This window comes from Ornithodoros turicata, chromosome 9 (genome assembly GCF_037126465.1).
Source record: "Ornithodoros turicata isolate Travis chromosome 9, ASM3712646v1, whole genome shotgun sequence".
NCBI classification, from domain to species: Eukaryota; Metazoa; Arthropoda; class Arachnida; order Ixodida; family Argasidae; genus Ornithodoros; species Ornithodoros turicata.
In genome coordinates, this window is record NC_088209.1 from 26,706,728 (window position 1) to 26,732,123 (window position 25,396).

The window sequence follows — 25,396 nt, forward strand, 5'->3', positions numbered from 1 at the left end:
TCTGAAAGCGTCTGAGGAAAACGCAGGAAAAAACCCCAGACAGCACAGCCGGCGCCGGGATTAGAACCCGGCCACTTCCCAATCTCGACGTGACATGGCCGGCACGCTAACGCCTCATCCTCCCTTCCGCTGACACATTGACCCGTGGCCTATTGACTATGGCTGTGCGCCACAGCAGTTAGAAGTTGAAGTAGAAGAAGAAGCAGAACTGACGCGTTGGTCTCTGAGGAGCGCGCTGGAGCTGGCTGGTTTTCGGTTTCCGGTTCGGCTCCCAGACTTTACCCCTCCCCTTGACAGCGAGTTTTTAGCTGTGGCCCTTGGCCTCATGAGGGTTATTCCCGCCTTCGAAAGGATTCTCTTGCTCTCGGACTCCCTATCCGTCATTTCAGCTTTGGGGGGTTTGCTGCCGCCCTCAGAGTCATTGTTGTCCATTTTGGTAAATCTTGCCCCGCACCACATTCGCGATGTCATCATAACGTGGATTCCTGGCCATCGTGGACTCACTTTTATCGAAACCTCTGACACCATCGCTAAAATGTCGCTCTCTGTGGAGATATTCCCTCTCCTTCCAGTTCTTGGTCGTGCTTCTGTTGCCAGGTATAGACGACTCAAAAGCCCGTCTCGAGCTGTCCTTCCACAACCACTCTATGAACATCTTTCCTTTTCGTGGAACTCTACAGAGTTCGAGGCGGACAGAAGTCTGGGTGGCGTGAAATAATGGGAATGATTCTGTGACGTCACACCATAGTTACACGTACGGTTTGTTTGCCCAGTGTGGCGACACGCTGCACGTGCCCCAGTGTAGGACTGCGGATAATTTCGACCACCTGGTTTTTTTTTTACGTGACGTGCGCTGGAAATCTCCGAAGCATGGTGCTGGAAACAATGTTTACCTCCCCCACATTGCTACCGCCCTCGGCCGGGATCGAACCGACGATCTTGAGCTCAGCAAGCCAACACGTTACCGACTGAGCTACTGAGGACGGCGGGTGACGCGAGCTCGATGCCCTGCGCTACCGCTAAATTTTTACCTTCACCGTGCTGGTCGCTCTTTGTCCCCTGTTTTCTCTCACTGTGGCCCGGATGAAACAACTGAACACTCTTTTCCTTTTCTCCGTTTTTCTTTTTGTAAGCGGGAATAGCAAGTCGGCTGCTGGAGCCAGGCTAACCTTTCCCCTCTTTCGTGTTTTTTGTTTTGTTTTGCAATAAACCTATATTCCCCCCCCCCCCTCTTTGCACCTCTGCCCTCATTTTGACCAACTCTGCCAGAGGTCAGTTAGAGTTAGAGTTAGAGTTGGAGTTGGAGTTGGAGTTGGAGTTGGAGTTGGAGTTGGAGTTGGAGTCGGAGTCGGAGTCGGAGGTCAGTATATCTGAACCCCTTTGCGTTTATTGGGAGCCCCACTCTCCTTCCAGCGTCAGTGGTGTCAGTCGGAACATCTCATACTGCGCTTTGTAATAGACCTGTTGTAACGGCTCTCGTGCCGTATATTATGCTCTCGAACCTCTTCTAGGCACTTTCTCGCTCCTCTCTTACATTTTCACGTACGCACATTCCTACATATACTCACTTATCCATCCACAGTCGTCGTACGCCATATGTATGTCAGTTAGCACCCGCGCCTAACACCATCTCATCAGATTACATTTACATTTCATTACATCATCCTCATCATTACGTTACATTACATCTCATCAATGCCACACAGACGTAATTACTCCCAATTGCCCTGGCCAATTTCTCTCGACTCACGGCCATCTTTTGATTGGTAGAGGAAGAAGAAGAACGTACCCGCTACTCGCGCGCAGGCACTATAGGCACCCGCCATCCCGCTCGAGGAGCAACAACAGCAGCAACTAGGCTCGCTCCAGTCGCAAAAACCTGCCGAAGAACTGCTCCGAATATCGCGGCGCCTACACTCGACGTAATCGCCATTTCATCCTATAGGTCGGTCGCATCAACCAAGCCGCAAAAATGAGTAAGTATGCCCAACTTGACTATACGCCTGTCCGGTCGCCACAAGTAAAGGCACGGAGAACACGGAAGCAGCCCACGTAGCACCAAAAGTTGCCGCAACATTGCCTCAACGTACACAATGTGAGCGCAACGTTGTCAACAAAAAACCACTGTACCCTCAACGTTCCCTCTGAAACGTTACGAATTCAACACATGGAAACGTTCTAATGATGTTTTCCCTGAAATGTTGTGTCTAGAATTGTTCCGCAACATCGCTGCGACGTTTCACATGTGACATCTCGGAATGTCGTAAGTTTATTCAGTTTATGCTTTAAAAGACGCGTCCTTGGAACACAGAAACCGAAAAAAAGTGTCGGAATTGACCTTTCACGTTCGAAGCATATCCGGTTCAGTGAGACTCATGGATTCGCGTGCCTACGGACAGACGCAGCCACATTTGCCTGGCTGTCCTTTCGTTGACTGCACCTTAAGCTTACATGGCAGACGAATTATGCATAATTCGTCTGCTAGTGCGATTCGTCCACGTGGCGAAGGTGGGAAATGAGGCATTGAGCAGGCCTCCTGTATCAAGGTGGCGTTGACTTGAAGCTGACTGCTCAGCGGCAGCTTGGGGTTGAGAGCTTAATGATGAAATCACAGAAGGAGAACAGAGAAAGTAAAGATAAAGAAAACCGTTGTACATCTGGCAGTGCGACCGTACTGGCGAATCGCTACACGCCATACTCCGTACCCCAATTTCTTCTCTGTCGGATATTGTGCACGAAAATCTCGCGGGGATATATCTGTACTTTGTGGTGCTCCACAGTTGTATTTGTTATGCTTGTTTGTTTGTTTGAGAGGTCCCTGCCAAGAGAAGTATGATTTTTTTTTACAAACGCTATTTTTTACAATTTTTACGATATTTTTTTTTTACAAACTCTACATAATAACGCTAAGTACAAACAGTGGCTGTAGCTCTCTAACCATCCCACGAGGGACGGCATGCGCTGTTCCATGGTTCTTGTGGAGCTCGCGTTAAATGTGGCCAGAAAAAATGTGCCAGTGTGTGTGTGGGGGGGGTCTTGAGGACTATATGTGGGGAAGAATAGGCGATTTCAGATATTGCCCTCGTGCTCTGCACGGAGGCCCTCCGTCGCCCAAGTCACGCGCATCCCGCAATGCGTTGTGGGAAATGGTTTACATTCGTGCTTGCCTGCCTGCTGCTCGAAAGAAGGAGGGAACACCGAAACTATAACCGAAACCGTTTGCGCTCTTCTTCTTCTGTCTGACTCATTCAAACTAAATCCCAAGGTGCAGTGGGGCATTCGCAACACTGCGCTCTCTGGCGGGCCATCCATGCAATTTCGGAAATCGTCTATTTCAGCATGGTTTCCGTCTCCCACACTCACTGATAATTTCTAGGATGGGGAGGAGTTGACCTACCGGAACTCCCCCTGGCGCGGATTCGGTGTAATTTCGGGTGCCGTGCTGTTGGTACAATACATTCGCGTTTATCTCGTTTCTGACAGCCAAGCGAAACATGTATCCCTTGCGAAGTCCCAAGCACCGCGCTCTAACATCAAATGTCCTTTGAATGGTTTATTGCAGCACTCAAATGAACGTGTAGTGTGTTCATTTTTATCTGTTACTGATTTTTATTTTTATTTTCGCTACCCAGATGCCGTTTTTGGCAGGTGCGTTTTGCGGTCAGGCAGAACACCATTTCGAAGAGAGCATAGAACTTCAAAATGACTTATCACCTAAAATTCTTTAACTCCCAAAAACTGAAATCGACATAGCAGAATGAAAGATACGTTGATCTTAAAAAAAAAAAAAAAGTGAAACAAGTGCGTGCAGTGAAACATCCATCGCCGAATTGCAAATGAGCCGAAACCAAAACAGCGCGCCTCGGGAGCGCATGACGTTCACCGACTGGGGCTTACCAGTGTTGCTAAACTGATAATCTGGCCAGTAAGTAAGCACATAGGCCAATCACCTTCATTGCCCGAAAGCAAGTGATATTCTGACGTACAGAATGAGCGCTGTCTTCCCTGTGCTCCCTATCAGCCAGGTTCTTGTTTGCACTGACTTGCACACGAAACAAATCGGCGATGTATATTTCAAGGCACGTGAGTTTCTAGATTTTTTAAGAAGGGGACATGGCGTTCAACGTGACGTGGCGTGGCGAGCGCCATCTCGCTTAGGCCCCGAGTCCTCTAATTAATTTTAGTCACCTAACGTCACAATGTCACACACCTTGTCATCTTGTAGTCACACATATATGCCCCACCCTCAATCCTGCTCTTGTAAGATATCCGATTAGCTGTACCTCTGAACTGCAGAAACATCTACGCCGGTCTCGTTGGTAAACAAAAAATGAGCTGTTTGAGTACATTAGTGATGTGTGTTAGTTATGTGTGTAAGCAATGTGTCGTCAGGTCGTCACCGGACACTAGCGGCGCCAACTTGTTATTGTGGTTACTGGCAGCGCCATTTGTTGTTTGCGCTTGTCTCGCGATCTGCTGTTCTATCTCATTAAACGTTCTGCCACGGTGCAGTACACATCCACTTGCCAGAGTCCGCTTCTTTGCTCTGCTCGGCAACTCTTGACAATGTGTACGGTTTGCTACTGAACAGTGTACATGATATGTCATTTGAATTCGGGGGTGATTTGGGCTTAACCCGGAAGTCGGATCCTACTAATATACTCTTTCTTCTTCTCCTTTTTTTTTTCAGCTGAGATGTCGAGCATGTCGGGCATGTCGGGCATGTCGGAAATGTCCGGCATGTCTGGTGAGTAGCGTACACGCCATCTTCCGACAGAAACTTTGCACATTCTTCACTCGCGTTATTTTGCAGAGGTTTCGGTGTCGACGATGGGTGGAGGCACGACGGGAGGTAAGGGTTACTTTTGCTGCATCATTCGCAGGTACATCCCTGCAGTGGCGTAGCCACGGGGGGGCTAGGGGGGGCTCAAGCCCCCCCTACTTGCCACGACGGACCCACGCAAATCGCGCAAATCCGGGGAGAAAATAATATATGGTGTGTGTGTGGGGGGGGGGGGGGGGGGGGCAGTGTGACGATCGAGAAAGTTCTTACAGTTCATGGCGTCTATCTAATCGGCACTCTTGAATGATTTTCAGAGTATGAGCTTTTCAAAATCCTTCCGATCTCGTGACACCGCCTCATTGGACATCACGTCGTATTGTGAACGCCCAAATCAATTACCCCATTTTGAGGTGCGCACAAGTATTGTGTGTTGTCGCACCCAGGATCAGCGGGGGGGGGGGGGAGTTTTCCTATCGAGCCCCCCCTACCTTAGCGGTCTGGCTACGCCACTGCATCCCTGTGACAAAAAACGCCATTCTTGTTGCCACAACGCATGCGAGATGGTGGCAAGGATACCATACGAAAAAAACCTGAGACTAGGAAACGTTAAGCTATCACACACAAACAAGAAACACATCTGTGAAGTTTGATACGGAGACGAGCCCTTACTCTTGTTGTGGATAAATTTGTCGTCTGTCTATTCAACACATCTACTCCTCATTATTTATCACGTTTGTGCGCTCTCTCGCTACGTTTCCTAGTCTCGGGGGACATTGTAATTTAGTATACAACGACAATATCTGTTGCATCGTTTTATAGCCAGCGAGCTGCAGTGTGCCATGTGCGTGTCATTTGTGTGTCAACAGCACGTGTAGTTCTCCGGCTATAGTCCACTGAGTGATGGTTGGTTGATTGATTGATGGATGGATTGGTAAAAGAAAAAATGGAAATGATTCAGCAGGAGCCATTGGACATTTCCTCATCGTGCAAGATGTCCGCTCCCGCCGCTTTCCTATTTAGATCATTTTCCACCATACACAACCCGCCGAAAACCTCATGTTCCTTCCAGCTTGCCGAAGGGGTTGACCTTCCCCTCACAGATAATCCGCTTAACTGCATTCGGCGAACTGGGATTCGGCAGATTGGGCTGTCACCGGAAGTTTTGCTGGGACGTCTTAGACGTATAGATTCTTGTAATGCCTGTATCTTGCACCACCGTTTCTCACAGTGCTCCTGTTTATCCTGTTACAGCTGGAAGGTAAGATGGATGACGATGGATAACGGGAGACTGAACTGGAAGTAGACACCTACGAGATATGTTTTGCGTGAGACATTGAATCGAAATACCGCGCAGCAAAACCAGTATCTCAAAATGGCGCGAGGGTGCCCCAGTAAACATAGGGAATGCTGACAACAAATCACTTGCGGAACGTTACTCTAAAACGAATTACTCCGTATGAACATACTGAAGTCATCCACGCATAGTAAACCCCGAACGAAATGTAGCGGTGTAATCCTGAAGAATCATGAACGCGGTCACCACAATGTTTCATCGTCAGAGGACGTCGCAGTTCTCATTTCCTAGAATACTATACGGTGCCACTAATGAAAAAAAAAAAAAAAAACACTGTACTTTCTACACGCAGCGACGACGAGGATAGGAAGAAGAAAGTTATTATTGCGGCTTCTGTGCTGTGCCTTCTCCTGGTCGGAGGCGTCGGAATCGCAGTTGCGACTGCCGGTACGCTATTGATGATTCCTTTTTTTGGGATATAGGCTATCCGAGATACCCCAGTGGTACGCTTTTTAGCATGGGTACACGCACGGCCTCAAGCGCTAGGCTAATCACTGAGGTCACTGACCCTTGTACTAGGCCTGGTGCCCATCGCTCCATATGTGTAACGCCATTGCTTTCGACTGAAACGCGGCCACTTCAGGAAGAGTACTGTCTGGTCGGTGCCTAGCGTGTGTGGAGCAGAATCGGAGGAGCGAAACGGATTCTTTTACAGCAGGTGACCCTACAGGACGTCTCAGTTAAAGTCCCGGGCTAAATAATTCGCAATGGGGTGTACCGATCGAACAACTTCCTTTCTGACAAGTATCTGTCCGATACCCCCTACAAGCCGCTCACCGTGTGAATGAGTGCGAGAGGCTCATTATTTAAATAAAAATTCAAATGAGTTTCGTTAAAAACATGACTTCTAAAGCAGGGCGCCGTCGGTATTAAAATGGTTACTATATTCTAGAGCCCTGCACGAGCCCGGGCCCCCGACCCGGCCCACGGGCCTGGCCGGGCTTGTTATTGGCTGTGTGCTCCGGGCCGGGCCGAGCCCGGCCCGTTAAAATACGCCACCACCGCGGGCTGGGCCAGGCCCGGGCCGACAAATATGTTTCCGAGAGTCAGGCGCGGCCGGGCCACGCAGCTAATTCCACACAATGGAGATGCATAGTTCACATCATCATGCGCTTGCGCCATTCCTGTGCATATTTTGCAAAGACAAGCAAAGGCCACTGCATTATACATATGATTCCACCCTCTAGAACATTCTCAAAGCCACTTTACATTGCTCCTCACTCCTCACGTATTTCACAATCACTTTGGCAAAGCTTGGTGAGAGGGGTAGGGACTGGGAGAAGGAGTTTGTCGACAGCATCCTATTCCTCCGCAAAATCTTGGCAGTGTAACGATAACGCCCATGCCCGCGTGCCTTCTGGATTTAATTTGGTCTCGAGCGGTTACGGTGTTAAACCGCCATCACTTGTATGTTTGTCTTCTCTTCTTATAAATTTACTTACGCGTACGTCGCGGCTGGAAATACTAGGCCGGGCTCTACTCCCTGGGTCACCGGGCCGGGCCGGGCAGGAAAAGTCGGCCCGTGGAGTGCAACGTGGAGTGCTGAAGAAAAAGTAACAGCGTCAGACACGCTACGCCAGTCCCAACCCCGCTTATCTGACTGATATGCGCCCTTTCTCTGTTATGATCGCGCGGACGAAACGCAGTACCTTGATATCACATGCTTTCCATTTTTTCTTCAGCACTACCCATCGCGAAGTAAGCTTAAGAACACGTTATTCATTGGTGAATAAGGGAGTGGAAGAGCGTGCTTTTGCGCTTCACCGCGACCAGCCGCTAGAAAGACATGTAAACCGAAACCAATTAATTATTGCAACAAATAACCCCTTCGGGTGTCCACCAGAGGTCCCAAAAGGGGTAGTACCCATTTTAATGCCGACGGCGCCCTGCTTTCAAGTCATATTTGTCACGAAACTCATTTGAATTTTTATTTAAATAATGAGCCTCTCGCACTCATTCACACGGTGCGCGGCTTGTAGGGGGTATCGGACAGACACTTGTCAAAAGGAAGCTGTTCGATCGGTACACCCGTTTGCGAATTATTTAGCCTGGGGATTTAACTGAGGCACCCTGTATAGCAGCAGGCCCACATATTTACTCTTCCAATGCATGGGTGGTGTTGCAGAAAATGTCACTATAAATGCACCGCCCTAGCATATATAAGCACTTCACGTTGATTCGTGCGCGCGCGCGTGCTTTCGCGTTGGAATCAAACCCAGCAAGCAATAGCAGACAGTAGTTAAAGGTATTGTAAAGCAGCAGGCAAGCTGTTAATATTGGCAGCGGCATTTGAAAGCTTATGCCGAAAGAAACCCACAGTGTAAATCTTATGTGCGACAGAGAATTCTAAAAAGGATGCGGTGCGACGCCTGGTGGGAAACAATCGCCTATTCGTCGAGCAACAGTGTTACATGTCCCCCAACCCTCTATCGGCTAAGTCATAGGCTAAGTAGCCGGCTTCATCAACTTTCTTTTAAACGTTTTGAACAAACTTTTAACAGAAAGTTCATGAAGCCGGCTACTTAGCCTATGATGCAGCTGCTAGTAGATGTAGTTGCTGTCTCTCAAAATGCAAGAACAGTAGTACATCGTGTAAATGAGTAACAACCTGCCAGCAGAATCACCATGAAAGCCACCTACGCAAAAATAAACGACGCTCCGCAAGCGGTTGTGGTGATGGTAACGGTCCACAGATGTCGCTATACGCGCCCATTGTTATTAGCATGTTTATGTTCGCCGCCCTACGTGGCAGGAACTGCGGAATTCGTGTCGGGTCTTAGACAGAGTTGCCTGTAATCTATGGGGTGGATTTGAACGCAATTTGTGGCGTTTGTGTACTGAAAACCCAGGCTGTCAAATGGGCCAACAATATAAAATTCTATGCCTGCTGCTTTACACTACCTGTAATGTCTTCACATCCAAGGCCAGCGGATGTGTATCGCCAGAAATCCGACGGCTGTATTTTTATGCGCTTTATATCAGCTATCTCATGACTGCGCCCATTATTGTTTCCAATGTAACCGACCGGTTTTCACGTGCAGCTCGCGGCGGCGGTGGTGATGACGACAACGTCGACGACGACGCTTTTACAAACCAAGATATTTATGACCCAGCTTCACCGGCGCTCCCACCTAGTACGACGCCGTCGACAACTACAGGTACAACGACTACAACGACTACAACGACAACAACGACAACAACGACAACAACGACAACAACGACTACAACGACAACAACGACTACAACGACAACAAGTAGGCTTATCATGTTAAAAAAATGAAAAAAAAAAAACACAGTGCGTGGAAGTCAATTGGCACCGCGGACCAGCACCTACATTCTAAAATCATTACTTCACCGTATAGCACGCTCTTAGCTAACCAGTATCCCAGTGACAGTATCCCGACAGTATCCCAGACCAGTATCCCGAGTGACATCGTTCTGCCTACCACTATAAAGAAGAGTAGTGTCGTATAGAGGAATGTGGAGGTGAGGTTTTCATGTCAACCGCGCTTTCCTAAAATCACGAGTGATAACGATATCGTTCTGTTACAATATGGTTGGCCTATCTAAGATGACCAGACGTTTTCGTGACGTGCCCGCGTCCTGTACCAAACATACTCCTCTTCAAGTTTTCGCTGCTGCGGGATACAAATGCCGAATTTACGTGGTCATTACCTGGCTATTTTTTATTTATTTTTTGACAGATTCCGAGGAACTGCATTAGCTTCGTCAAAAAGTCGCAATCTCGCGTGTCTCGTGGCGCTTTCCGAGCTCCAGGAGTCTGCGATCTAGCATTTTTCTTCCTGGGCAGCGGATGGTTCAACTATATCCGCGGTGTCGTTACATCCGCACCGCGAGGGTGGCGAGCATTGCCCCGCACGTCGAAGTTGACATGGGTTAGCAGGCAGCGGAACCTCAAGACGAGCGACCGTGATGCCCCTATAGGGTGGTGTCTCAGTTAAATCCTCGGGCTAAATAATTCGCAATTGGGTCCACCTATAGAAAATCTGCCACTGAAACGGGTCATTTGTTCCAGTAACTAATTGGTTTTGGTTTACAAATTTTTGTAGCGGCTGGTAGCGGTGAAGCGCCAAAAGGACGCTCTCCCACTCCATTATCCACTAACGAATTGTGTGTTCTTGAGCAGGCTTCACAATGGGGAGTGCTGGAGAAAAAAATGGAAAGCATGTGATGTCAAGGTACTATGTGATCATTCGCTCTTGCGATCATAACAGAGAAAGGGCGCATATCAGTCAGGTAGGCGGGGTGGGAGCGCTGTTACTTTTTCTTCGGCTATAGTGAACTAGTTATGCTAGTTCACTATACTTCGGCACTTCCCGTTACGAAGTAAGCTCAAGAACACGTAATTCATTGGTGGATAAGGGAGTGGAAAAGCGTCCTTTCGCGCTTCACCACTTCACTACTGCCAGCCGCTACAAAAATACGAAAACCGGAACCAATTAATTAGCGCAACAAATGACCCGCTTCCGTGGCAGATTTTTCCTCTAAAGGGTGTCCACTGAAGGACCCAAAAGGGGTAGTACCCATTTTAATGCCGACGGTGTCCTGTTTTTCAAGAAACTCATTTGAATTGTCATTTAAATAATGACCTCCCGCTCATTCACACGGTGCACAGCCTGTAAGTGGTATCGGACAGATACTTCGATTGGTGCACCCGTGCGCGAGTCATTTATCCCGGAGATTGAGACACCCTGTATATTTGTGCGAACAGTTTTTGAAAAAAGGTTCATCGCGTCTTTCGCCAACGTGGCACCTTGGCACGAGGCAAAAAGAGCACCTTGTGCACTTGTTTAGTGCTCCTTTAATAATGTTGTCCAGTCACTCTCGCATTCACACTATGTGTATGTGTATAGTATGTGGCATTTTTCACGTGCGCCGATGATGAAAGACGATGATGATTATGTTCGTCTTCTTTTTCAAGCGACGCCAACTCCAATCTTGTGCACTGTGACCATGGCAGAGCGGGAGCTGAGCTTTCCTCCGGATGCCCTGTGCCACCTGCTTTTCTTCACGCATGCGTTCTGTGATCCTTCAACGGACAGGTTCACCAGCCAGAACTGGCGCGCGTTCAAGAGATTTAAGGCAATGGCACCACAGTTACAGAAGACCGAACTGGGGCTGTCCATTGATCAGCGGTATAACAGCCTTTTTCGAACGATAAACTAATATACAAGGTGTTTCACCTAACGTGATAAAACATTCTAACTGGGGACACTTCCTCTTCTAGACGCACATGTCGCGCGCGCTTGTTGATCGCCAACGAGCGCACGGGCCTATGGGGTGTTTTCACTATTTTTCTTTATTATTTTTTTTTACTATTTCTGTTGCGATACTGGGCATAATTTTTGTTGGATCTGTGGGTATCCGTGGAGGACTTCATATTTCTCTAAAAAAAGTGAGGTTCGCTCGGCAATTTTCAGAGTCCAATTGAGAAGAAGAAAAAAAAATCCCGCAATCGAAAATTATCCAAAGCCTTCCTCAGTGGTGGCAAAAGTTTCCAGAAGGAACCCACAATCCTCCAGCGAGTACCTCGCCAGACACTCTAAAAGCAGAACTTAACACGCATAACACGCCTGTGCGCCAACCATTGCCAAGAATGACAGGGTTATATCGCTCTTGATTCGAAGAGAGACTGGGGCGTACGCCTTTTTGTGGCAAATTTCATATATCCAAATTGCTACAAAAGGCGTACGCCCACGTCTCTCTTCGAACCAGAAGCGATAACGCTATCATTCGTGGCAATGGTTGACTCACAGCGTGCCATACGGTGAACTTCTATTCTTAGAGTGTAGAATTATTCTTTTAACCCTTTAGGTGAAGCACCCTGTGGAATGACCATACACTGCTGATTGTGTTTCAACGTGAGGCATTCCAGAATGCTGTCAATGGTGATCGCAATGATCACACAGTGTAGTGTTGTGCCATAAGGAAAGCGATCTGTATTTCTCTAGAGCAAGGCAAAACGTGTAAAAGGGCACAGTAAACAGTACCTATCTGATCATTCGATTATTCGTACACAAGGATGCCCAAGGATGTGAGGTATAAATATGACCTGTACCAGGTGAAGAGTACAGATTATTACTGCAGACATCCAACGTCACTTACAGCTATACTCGATGGTATAGCTGTCCAACGTTATGTTTCACTATAGGGCGTGCTTGTGTCCAGTAGGGTATATATAGTTTATTGTCTCATACATACCTATCCAACGCTTAATGAGAGAGCAGAGCATTCCTCCCCCCCCCCTCCCACCCCACTCTCATTGCCTTCAGAAGCTCTGTAAACAAATAAAACAACTGTCATTCGCACTGCAGAGATCTTACATTCAAATTTCCTTAATTCCCGGTTTATACTGTACAAGCAACCTGCCAGGGCCTGGCGAGGGCGCTCGGACCGGCTGCCCCTCTGCCCCCATCGCTACGGCTCTGCCTTCCCGACACCTCCACTGCTTGGTCTTTTCTAGAGTCGCAACGTTAACGACCCGTGCCCAGTGCATCAAATCTTACTGTATATATCGAACAATAACAGCCCTTCCTTATTTCCTTTCAGATATACGAGCTTGTGTATTCAGGCCCTGAAAAACAAAGGTGGGACTGATGATTTCGAGAGCCTCATGAAGAACAACATCAAGCACCACGGCTTGCTGTCCGTCACGGAACTCCCCGACAGTAAGGTGCTGAGCGTGCTTACGGTACGTTCTGTAGGGACTCGTACAAGTGTTACAAGATTACTCCGGAGCTCACCTATAGTCAGTGACAACATTAAGTCATACACTTCACCCCACCCCACACAAGAATCGCTCCGCGCGCACGAATGGACACTGTTAAAACGTTAAAACAGAACTTTCCCACTTACACGCTCCTACATTCTTAAAAATGAACTTCACCGCATAGCACGCTCCTAGCCAACCATCATCTCGAATGATATCGTTATCTGCCCTGATTTGTTGAAAACGGGAGGCGTACGCCTTTTTGTGACAATTATGAACAGCATAAGTGTCACAAAAAAGGCGTACACCTCCTGTTTTCAACAAATCAGGGCAGATAACGATATCATTCGAGATGATGGTTGGCTAGGAGCGTGCTATGCGGTGAAGTTCATTTTTAAGAGTGTAGCCAACCGGTGTTCCGAATGTCGTCATTCCTGTGTCCTTATCTGCCGAAAATGGGAGGAGGTGTCTACCTGTCACATTATGCATGTCCCAGTACGTACAAGTGGGGACTGGGCCGAGAGAGAGAGAGCCGGCACTACATCGCGAAGCGGCTCCGTCGAGCAAAGGTTGGTAGCCAATCGCAGGAGCCTTACCCTACTCGCCCGTACCCGAAAATGTCCGTTTTTGTATTAACCCTGCAAACGTTATGAAGTAGTATTGAACAATAAAGTGCAAGTAGTTTTACGGAGCGTAGGAGAACAATATTACACCTACTACACCCGTAACCAGATACCTTTTTACCTTTCTTGAAGGGGCACAAAACAGGTCGACGAGCATTCTCCAAATATTATGCTCAATGAAAGAACGTAGCTCACTACATCCAAATATGAAATTCCTTTGCTTTAGCGAGCATCTTTAACACGAAACAATTGGAACCGTATACCAACGTAACCAACGTATAGCAACACCGAATTCTAGGTGCTGGAGGTGGGAGAGATATCGCTCTCCTAGCCAATGACGGACCCAACTGAGACAAGCTGCTACTCGTGAGAGAACTGGTGGCGGGATCAGTGACTCTAACCTCGCGGAGCAATAGAGCACTGAAAACAGTGTGCACGTGAAATATAGAGTATTAAGGGTTTTTGGTGCGGTCTGAACTAGCTATCTTGGATTTGACAAGTAGGAATATGTTTATAATTAACCTCACTTCTCGATATTACAACAAATTTAATGTATAAGCGCCCCGCATTCTGCTAAGATTTCTTCGTATCACCCGTACCGCGTCGCCAACAGACATCAACTGCCCGTGCCTGGAGCACCTTGAAAGATGAAAGTCACTGAAAAGGTTAGCCAGCTGTAGGACTCGAACCCACATCATCTGGATTACCGTAGGTCCAGGGCTCTACCAATTGAGCCAAGCTAACACGCCTTCTCGCGACTTCCAAGGGCGCGTCATCTGAAGGGACAAACCAGCCACTCTCTCACTCATCCTCCTTTCACTCTTACATTTTTGCTCACTCATACACACATTCGTACGACGGGATCGACGCAAGCGGCAACTGTTGAACATGAGAGAACTGATGTTCTGAGGCTGGAACAACATAGGATTTGTCACAGCGTAGGACGACGAGCTGTTCCAGGTACTCAAACACGTGATGTCTCCCACGGCCGCCGCATTGGTGATGATGTAAGCTGTGTGGTATCACAACTATTTACTGTGTCGATTCCATACGCGTCGACTACCCTTTACTACACAACTTTTAATGTAGGTTGACATGCAAATGAGCGTCCTCTGGCACCCCAATTAAATCGCACAACTACGCGCAACCATCCTTTCAGTGAATAACTTTGGCCTTTACAGTTGCTCAGAAATCTTCAACTGCGAGTAAACCCGGACCAGAAACTAGGACAGACCAACTTTCTTGTCATTGGGATAAGAGCACACACTACAAGCGCAGACTTTAAAGCGTGGCTTAAACCTGTCAAAGGGTAAGTGCATCATTTACCCTGCCTGTTGAAGTAATCTATTTCGTCTTCCCACACGTTAAATGCGTGCAATCAATGCAGCGACATTTTGTGCACTTCATCATTCGTGCATGCTGCCCGAGTGATACAGGGACAGCATAATACTTACGGGTGCAACCAACGATGAAAAGGGTGCTGCGTAACAAACAGCATTGCACCCCAAAAAATGAGCATGTTTTTCCCAAAAGCTCACCCACTACCCGCAACGCGATGACCGTTGGCGAATAAACAGAGTGCTCCCTGGTTTATGCCTGATAATTAGATGCGTCTGTGTGCATCAGCAAAAAGGTGCAAATGCGTGTTGGTTTGTGACTTGGGGCATGATGATACGAAAGGCGACATGGATGGACAAAGCACGACATAAAGGCACTGTTGCACCCTAACGCTGTGAGCGTTTGTTCCGCCCCTGTCAGCGACGTTTTACGTCATATTTCGAGCGACTGCAGTACAGACGTGTAAGAAATTGAGCAACTCTGTGTACTTTCTAATATTGTTTTGGTAAAATGCGTCGGCCGCACACGACCGGCAACCCGCTCTGCCGTCAGAGAGGCCCGCAACCGACACGCTATCCGCGCGACACCGAAAACCTGGACCTCCACCTGCAACAACGTGCGGGTCACCCGTGGGAGCCCGTAGGTCCCTTGGCCGTGCAGGACTCTGCTTCCAAGTTCATTTAACTCAAGTGACTATATCGGCGTGTTGTGCGCGCTTTGTCAATTCTACCTTTTCGTGAAGGAAAGCACTGGAAAATTCGCAGCGTAACACATTGGTAAGATTTAGTGACGGTCAAATGGTTTGGTTATTTTTTAAGTTATTTTATTATTATTTAATGGTATTATTATTATTCATTTTTGCAACGATAATGCCTCTCGTTTTATGTTTCACAACCTTCCTATAACATTTAACTTGAATGAAGAACAAAAAAAAAAAAAAAAAAGAACGTGAAACGAGTGAAAGGAAAGGAAATATTAGACGAGAGAAAGCACACAGCGTCGGTGGTAGGGCCCCCAGTTCGGTGCAAACTTTTTGGCAAATACTGGCTGCCGAACTGGAGGTCCGTTCAGCTTCTGCGCTGGAAGAAACGACAGTCAGCATATATCGGTACGCACATGTAGGCAGCGGTACTGTGCTATACCTCCAGTCGTAAATAGTGTCATTTCCTTACGGAGGAGTCAGTCTGCGTCTGATGGCCTACACGTATTTGATCTTCCTGTCATATTTGCTCTCACGAAATCCCGGGATTTTCAGGAAGGAATCCCGAGACTTCGGGATGTCAAAAATTCGCCGGGATTCCCCGATTGACAACACTATAGAGTATAGACACGACTGACGGCCTTGTGAATGTGGGTCCTGGGACGACTTCTAAGGGAACGGTGCCGACATACGTCTGAAAGCGTCTGAGGAACACCCAGGAAAAACCCCAGACAGCACAACCAGCACAGGGATTCGAACCTGGGTACCTCCCAGGCTCAACGTGACATAGCCAGCACGCTAACCACTCAGCCACGCGTGGTGGTAGAGAGCAATGACATGACGCGTATAGGGCAGCTCGAAACACTTATCCAACCCTATCAGCTTCAGAGCTCGGCATTTTGACTCACGATAGCTCGCGATCACAATCATCAGATATAGTGTGCGGCCATTTCAGTCTCATGTGTAGTCAGCGGTGCCTGTTATGGCGTCCGCCATCTCGCAGCGCCGTGCGATGCTGTATACTCGCTCAGCCGAGGATCGCTGGTTATCGCAGACTACACGCTATCAACAACAACAAAAATTTTTTTTTGTTTTTTTCAAGTGACACTGCTGATTGCCGTCACACGTTCGCGATATTGTAAAGCGTGGTTAAGGGGGATTACTAGTGCCCTCATACGATAACGATAGCAACACACCTGCCACCGCACAGCACGAGGGACGACGCTGTATCGCCGCTGATATGATCCCGGGGCGGTCTGTGGTTTTGGGGGAAGAGGGTGTATCTTATCGTAAATAGTGACAGTATTATTCTGACGGAGCTTTACAATACAAGCAGGCTTCCAGTTCTAGGGGCATAGGAACGCAAAAAAAGAAGAAATAAAGAAAAATAATTGGTGGTTTACGACGCGAGACAACTGAGATCATTAGCGACGCCACAGCGGTCGGCCTGTAGATTTCTTTTGCCCCCCTGACGGTTGTTTAACGTGTGATGAAAGCTCACAACACGGCACACCGTATGTAACGTCTCTCGCGGAAGACGGCGTGTCTAAGCAACTTGTGCCCTGTGACCACGTTGGCGTCTTCGGCCGGGTTCGAACCCGCGGTCTCGAGATCAGAAGGCGAACGTGCGAAGGAGATCTGACGAAGCCGGTAATGACCAAAACGAGTGCAATGGAGGGCAACGTTTCATGTGGTAAACTGTAGGGACATTGTGCCACGGCTTTGCAGGGATGGCCAGTATTTAAATACATCTATTTGTATTTTCTATTTAGATACTTTATTTAGATATTTAGATAAAATGTATTTGTAATTTTATTTAAAATACAAATTGTCCAAATACCCATAAATACACAAGATACTGGTGTGTTCCATGAATTCCGGCCGAGTCCATGCATGCATTCCGCTAAGTGCATTCCGGCATGGGTACGTCTGTACATTGTCAGGCATTTCATCATTATGTCCCTGAGTAGAGGTTATGTCACCAAGAACTCTCTGGCGACGAGTCGTGTGCGACACTTCGCCTAGGTGTGTGTCCAAAGAGCTGGATGGAGCAAATAAGAAAATAACAGCGCTCCGGCGACGACCTGCAGAACAGAAGGCCTCCATTGATGGAGAGGCACGAGAGTATGGAGATACTTACGGTGGCCCAGAACGTTCTCAATAGGCATCCAAAATAACAGTGCTCACCTAGAGGTGCTCAAGTTTTTAGAACAGATGTGGTCGTAACACGACTGCGCTCGTGAAAGAAGCTTCTTCGGATTCAATACAAGCCTTTGTTTATTGGCACCTGTGGGCCAGTTTCATTCCCACATCAGCATGGGGATGGGGCAAAGTATCGCAATTGGCGATGATGCTTCCCATTCACCATCATTAGATACAGTTGCTTTTATTATGCATTTTCGTTTTCAAGTGAAATATGTCACAGCTCTGTTCAGTTCGTGTAAATAATTGTGGGAATACCACGAGCTTGAAATCCATTTAGTTCTCAAGTCTCCCTTTAATCGCTTGCACGCGTTACGGCCTATAACTCTAAAGGGGGGGGGGGGCACTCGTTGAGAAGGGCACGTAATAAAACACGTGCACGGCGCTCTTCACGCGATACGTGAAGGGCGTGGTATTCGCCACGAACAATGTGCCACCGTGCCCATCCTTTTGAATTTCCCGCCACTCCTTAGCTAATAACGACAATGAAGCGATTGAGCCCCCTGGCCTTGTGAGTGCCTCCCACCATGGATAAACAAAACTTTTCCTTGAGAACACTTTATAACTTTGATGTGCTTCTGAAATGCTCTTTTTGAAATGCAGTACCAACTGTCACATCGTCTTGCTTCACACGCACATTTCCCAGTGGAATGTAACTGCTTTGATGCCCCCGTCAGGTGCCAGCCTCTGGGATAGTACGACCAATAAGCAGTTCAGCATGGTAGGTGCGCAACCTGCGATTGTCTTGATACAGAAACTATTTTTAACGAACATCAATTAGCCGCTGCAAAATGAATGACGCGATACAACTACAGCCGAGCGTCTGTTGCCACTGAGGAGTAAATCATTTGTCATTGCGGTGTACTGTGTCTCACACTGTACTTCCCCAAAATAGTTTATCCCCAGTTACGTTTACATAAATGCGGTGAAAGCGTATCGTATCCACTTAGCGCAATAAATGCTCTCCGACAGGGAGTCATCACAAGTCAACCCATCTAATGGTCGGGATTGGTGGGAAGAGGTGCCGATAACTCGATACAATGTGCTCTTGTGGCATATTTCTTGTTTTAAGAAGTATGACGTCATAGGGCTATGCGTCTTGCAAAGTTGCTCTTTCAGACACCGATACTAGCGCCATCACCACAGCAGCTGGCAACCTTCCGACGTAGGGCGGAGCTATTAGACGTCCGTGTTGTCCATAGGGGTGACACAAACCCGCCGTTGTAACTACCATCAAGTGGGTGCTTTTGGCAAAACTGGACCTTGTCCTGGTCGTACGTCATACAAAACCTCATTTTGAGGTCATGTGCCTTTGTTTACATGCCGTTTTGCCGCTTTCTGACATATTTTTCGTCATGTCGTCATAACGCCAAGAGATGAACGTATTTTGCCAGAGTAAACTATGCGGCGTTTTTTCCGCAATATGGTAGCCCATGACATCGGCTCAGTGAGTCGTAACGCCCGGTCGTCATCACATCCTTGGAAGTCGTCAACTGTACGGAGCCTTATGTGCAAAACTGAGCGTTTACTGCGAGATTATCGGATGAAAATAATTACCGTCATCGAAAGACACCCAAAACGTCACGCACAAACAACCGCATTGTTTACAAACAGTTTGGCCATCTTTAAGGTCACTTGTGCCTTGACGTTCGCTGTGACGTGCGACCAGAACCTGTCCAGGATGCATTGTGTTCGCCCAGCAGGCTTTCGTCTACGGAGCGATTCGTTTGATGCCACCTCTGTGGTGTCGTCACCTCGTCCCTCCGAAACTATAAAGTTTTCTGGGATCTTTCTTCGAAACCATATAAAAGAGAACCAACGATGAACAGTTGGGCCATTCCACGCCGAGTGATCCAGAGGTGCAGCTCTAAGCCCCCTAGAATTTTATGTGAATTTTTTTCGTGGTACCTTATGACTCTGAAAGCAACAGAACATTGGTCTTTACTAACGAAATTGAAATTTATAGGGCGCAGAGCCCCTCAGGTTGCAGTGCTTTGCGAAAACCTATGTCGTTTTAAGCAGGTATTACGGCCCACGTAAGGCACGGAGCATGTTAAAAAGCGTCTTATTTGATAGGGGAGGGTTCAAAGTTTGTGCAGGTTTACCAATTTGTTTGCACTATCAAATTTAAGAATTTCTTCTTCAAAATTTTTTGTCGTATAGCCTCGATGTTGTACTTTCAACAACCCCAACCCCGCCGGTGCACTGTAAGCCGCAGTAAAAAATCGGAAAGCTGTATCGACAAAATGCACATTTTTGACCGAAAAATTCGGTGTGAGGAGGTCAGGACAGAAGCGTCATCAAGATGTCATTCGATGCACCGCCTTCCTAGCAAGATGTAGCAAAAAAATCTCAAGAGGTACTTTTTGTTGACTCAAATAATTTAATTGAAGATAACTTCGCAACCGTGTATGAACATCTGAGCAGGTCACTCACAAAACACTAGATGGAAAGAAGACACTGGCCAAACGTCAACTGACTGAATATATATTTACGTGCTTTGGAAGTGACCTAAAAACAGTCTACCGTATATTTCTCGTTCTACAGTGCTCTTTCTTTTCTTGCAGGATAACACCATTAAGCAGATTTCGTCCAGCGATTTCGCGGAAGATGTGGTGTACATGATGACTATGACAATGGCGGTGCAGCTTTTCTACGGGTTCCCTCAAACCACCAACGTAGCTAGCTCAGCCGCCGCAGATTTTTCTGAGGTACAACGCTTGATTTATTCGGTGATTTATTTTGCACAGCCCAAGTCATACAATGCGGTACCCCACACAACGTGGACTCTAGACATCGCCTTATCCGTTCCGTTGTGATCCTACAATCTTACTATAATATCGAATTTTATCTCTAATTACCGCTGTCTCGTAGCGAATACACAGGTTGATGCTCGTAATTCTGAGTGAAAGGTGATTCCACATAATCATGTATTAAAATGAAATGAAATTAGCAAGAACAAGAAAAGTAAATCAATCGTCCGCGGGCATTGGCTGACGAGAGCGACCGCAGGTGCGTTCTTTTTGAAAGAAAAGTGCTGCGCTCCTGTTGCACCAGCGTTAAAGCCCATGCGAGGTGTGGACACAGAGCAGTGTACTTGTACTGGCATTGAGGGAATGCGGAAGGGCAGACTTTGCCGTCTGCTGGGTCTGCGTTTCCTTGCGTGTGGTATACCACGGTGTTGTTGTTACGTATTGTCCCCCATTTGTTAGCGTTTTGTTTCTAGTCAGTTCGTAAGCGGATATTGGAGAATTTTCGTCCCTTATCTGGTCCCTTATAAGCCACCAACTGCCACTCCTGACCTAGAAAATAAACACAGTGTATGGGATGGCTGGTACAAACTATTGTATTGCGGCGACGAAAACAGGGACGACGAAAACGGAAGACAAGCCGCAGCTTTCAACAAACTTTTAATGACGAAATGAACGAAAAAAATAGAGCAAGAAAAGCACACTGCTTCCCCATTGGTTCGCTCCCTCCATTCAACAGGGTGTTTTCTCTAATGTGTCCAGAAATTTTATTTAAAGCGAGCGATAAGAGAAACGAGCGCTACTTTACGGCTACTTGACTAAGAAACAGGTGCTACTATATAGTGAAGCAGCACCTGTTTCTTACTCAACTAGCAGAGAAATAGCACTTGCTTTTCCTTTGTCGCTCGCTTTAAATATAATTCCTGGACACGTTAGAGCAAACACCCTGTATACGAACCAAACCAGCAAACTGTTTACCGGTAACACATGTCTCGCCGCGTTGTTTAATCTGGCAGTCGTCACCACGCGCAAAATCATCTATGAATCACGTCTGTCTTATCAAAGGCCGGCGCGCATCCGCATCTGAACATGATGAGAAGACCATTTTTTCCGTGGGCGCCGCCATATTGAACCGCCATGTAACGCCCGTATGGGACTTTTGGGAGTTCAATAAATTGATTGATTGATTAAGCTGTTTACTGACCAAGCCAGAGAAGCACACGGCACGTGTGCTTCTCTCCCACCTGGTATCGCTTTACTGCTTTTTGGGTTATGCTGGCTGCAAAAGTGCTGGGTGCGAGGCTGTAAGCGCGTGCCGCATTCACCCAAATTTACGATAAATGCCAGGGACCTTATCCCATCGAAAATAATTGTTGCACATCATGCTTCTCGGAGCCTCCAGAGACTAGCGCTCGACGACTTTTTGAGCGCCTTTTTGAGCGCAGTCCGATGAAAGGAGGTTGCTAAACCTAGCCGATAGAGGGATAGTAAAAAAAGTGACAGTTCTTGGGAGAGGCAAAGCATGATTCCACCGGAAGCCCGATGCTATCCTTCTCTTATCTCCTCCTAGTATCCTTGTTTCGTCGGTCTGAAAACGAAGGCGCGTAAAAACGCGGCCAGCGCTCTGCTCCTGGCACTCCAGAAAGCATCATGTTCGGCTAGTTTTTCCGATGGGATAGCTCCTCAATATGTGTCAATTATCATGCACTGAAGTAAATTCGGCACGCGCTTCACACTGGTGGAGTAAAAAAGCGACCCATGCATGCATATCAGGAGGTGGCGAAAACCTAGTGAAAGCAAGGTTCGTTGTCCGCATGACTCTAGGTGGCGTAGCTTTTACATTATAATTCAATGTCACGTTTACTGGGCATACAATGCATGGCGAAGAACACCCACTCCTTCCAACCTTTCCAGACGAATGAACCTAAGTTACTTTGCACTTGAAGGTATGATCTCTATCCCGCACCTCACACAGGATCACACAATGTACGTATGAGATGACCACTTAGGTTCCACCTCACCACTACCCTCAGGCCTTAACCCCTTATATAACAGCTTTCTAACGGCGCCCCTGATGTAGTCTGGTGGGATACCACAAACGTTCCCATTGTCCAAGAGAACTCCCCTCCGTACTGTGTGGCCAACATTTTCTGCCGCCCCGCGAATCCTTTTTTTTTTTACATTCCGTTTTAGCCCCGCGAAGGAACTGTGGCTATGAGCAGCGTACAGACCTGGACAGATGGAGAGAGGACAGCAGGAAGGAGTGTGGGACAGAGGGGTTAGTATGCGTCCTGGGCCGACTTCAGGGGGAACTGTGCCGACATTCGTCAGGAAAGTCTCCGGATAATCCAGGGAAAACCTCAGACAGCACAGCTGATGACAGGATTCGAACCCGTGTCACCTCCCAGTCTCGGCGTGGAAAGCGATCATAACCACTATGCCGCGGGAGCTGACGCCACGCGAATTGACGTGGACGCGACGCCATCCTGGAATGGTTAGATTGGAACGCGAGGACGGGTTTCTTCAATCTCTGTGCAAAAGCCCATCACATCCGGCCTGTCACACATGAAATGCTCAAGTCAAAAAGTGCGAACACAAGGCTAGTTTGGGTCAGATTTGGACCATTTCCTGGTGATTCAGTTCAGAAAACCCCAGTGCACGCATTGCATCCTGGGAGCTTGCTGAGCGGGGGAACGAAGAATAATCCTTCACTTTTCGCTTTCGCTGACCTTGACACGTCGTGGACAATAGACCGGTATAGGGGAGAAATAGGAACAGTTTGGGGGGCACCCGTTTCTTTCGTATTAGCAAACTCCCACAGTTCAAAGAGACGCTAAGCACTCCGGAATTTTCTGAACTCGTCTGGTACAGATTTTCAGGAAAAACTTGCATCGCTTGTGGCTTGCAGAGTTTCCGACAAGATGGTAGTTCGCATTTCTTGGAGTAGTGCATTTCATTTGGAGTAGAGCATGTCAGCATTTCGGGTCCGGTTTCCTGGGCTTTTGCAAAGCGGTTGAGGGTAGTAGTGGGGTGGAACCTAAGAAAGTGGTCATCCCATACGTACCACCGCCACTGCCTTAAGAAAGATGGACAAGGTTCGGGGTAGAGATCACACCTTCAGTGAAACGCTAATCAGGTTCATAGCCTGGGAAGGTTGGAAGGGGTGGGTGTTCTCCGACATTTATAGCAGGGGTTGTGTATTCTATGCCGTTGTATGCGGAAAGACGTATGTTGGAGAAACAGGGAGAGGCTGCGCGAGCACAGGGGTCATGTTCAGGAATGCTTTTGCACGCCAGCCCTTGATACGACAAATATCATTCGTATATCACGGGAGACGGGACATCTCAGTTCTCCGACTGAGGCCTTGACCGTGAAAGAGGCAATGGACGGGAAAATGAGAGGCTACAGCAACGCTCCCAACATGTGCTTCGAGCCATTTTGTAAATTAATTGTGGGTATATAGCTTACAGTTTTTTTAGAATTACCGGTGATTTTGTATCTACTTTATGCATTTGCAAGTTCAAGTCGAGCTTTGTGCTGGATTTATATTTCGTATTTGTGTGAAAAACGAATAAACAGCTGTCAGGACCATACGATTTGTTCTTTTCACGCAGACCTGCGACGCAGAGCTTTCAGATCCCAAGGTAGTTCTACCCGAGAACTATATTTATGTTGCAAAAACTTTCACCAACGGTACGACAACTTTCAATCTCAGACTTTTCTATGATACGACTGCAACGATGCAGAAAAAGGTAGGTACACCAGACAGTATTTCTGTTGATACGAAGCTTGAAACGCAGGGTATACTTGGGATAGAATCAGTGGAAGATCAGGAGAAGGCGGTATCGTGGTCTACGTGTAGTAAATAAATCCTAAGATACACGAATCAGCAGGGAACATGGTATGGTGGAAAAAATTATAAATTATCGTAAGCCTGGCGCATCATAAAATCAGCAGCAATGACCCGATGGAGACGAATGTGCGCGTATTGTACTGCAATGAATGACTTGCATTTTACAACACAAATAACCTATACCTACTAGGTCCCTGGGTCGAAATATTGCGCACTTGCTGGACTAAAATGATGATTCCCACTTATTTTCAGTTCGACCTTGTAAAAACAGCGATTGAAGCGAAAAGTCCGGCCATCAAGAATGTGCGAGGTTGGGCTTTCTTCGATGTGGACCGCGACGACCCCGGGTCTATATGTGGCACAGCGTTCCAGAGGCTGTCTGAAAGCGTCAAATACTTGAACCCTTAGACGGAAAATACATCGTAGAAACAGTCGTTATTGATGCAGTCGCTTTCACCGGCTTGCAAGAAGAACGTGACCCGCTTTTAGAAAAGCAACATCAGAAGCAAGCAAAGGCAGTCCCTTTCAGCACCCGCCCACACCATTGCATAGAACGGGTCTTATGCTGCCCTCTTAAAAAAGGGTGCACGTTAAAATGTGTGTTGTGTAACTCCTTTTGGGGGAGTACACACTGACTCCCTTCATAGGGTGAGTGAGGATACTTCGTTAACGAGGGTAATGGAGAGTAATTGTACACTGCAAAGGGAGTGATATATGTGCTAAGTGCGGGACTACACCCAACACACCCTTTTTTAAAGAGTGGATGGGGATCACATAGAACGGCGAAAGCGCTCTTGCCGAAGCGCTAGCAACTGTTTGTATTGAAAGCAATGAAACAATTTGTATTGTATGCCTGCCCGCGGCAACCTCGCAATGAACAACGGGCGATCAGTTCACGGTGAACGCTGACCCGATCTATACCAAGGTTTCAGAATAAAATTCAAGAGTACGGGGTACGGTGGTACGGGGGTACTTGCGGCGCTTAAACTGTGTGCTTCATGGTTGATGGCACGCCTTTGCCGAGCGATCTTCCAGACGGTATTCCGGCATGTTGTTCGGGGAG

The 25,396-nt window shown here is 47.5% G+C and overlaps 1 protein-coding gene across 1 annotated transcript; it reads left to right on the forward strand.

The window, feature by feature from the left end:
* Positions 1-535: 535 nt before the first annotated feature.
* On the forward strand, positions 536-25,285 carry LOC135369445 (uncharacterized). Its single transcript, XM_064603034.1, has 13 exons — positions 536-597; positions 1,270-1,360; positions 3,633-3,648; positions 4,691-4,747; positions 4,814-4,852; positions 9,179-9,391; positions 11,080-11,293; positions 12,708-12,849; positions 14,672-14,799; positions 18,334-18,451; positions 20,298-20,441; positions 24,095-24,232; positions 24,586-25,285. Exons 1-13 carry the CDS (start codon positions 536-538, stop codon positions 24,739-24,741), a joined length of 1,518 nt encoding a protein of 505 aa, XP_064459104.1. The 3' UTR covers positions 24,742-25,285.
* Positions 25,286-25,396: the final 111 nt, after the last annotated feature.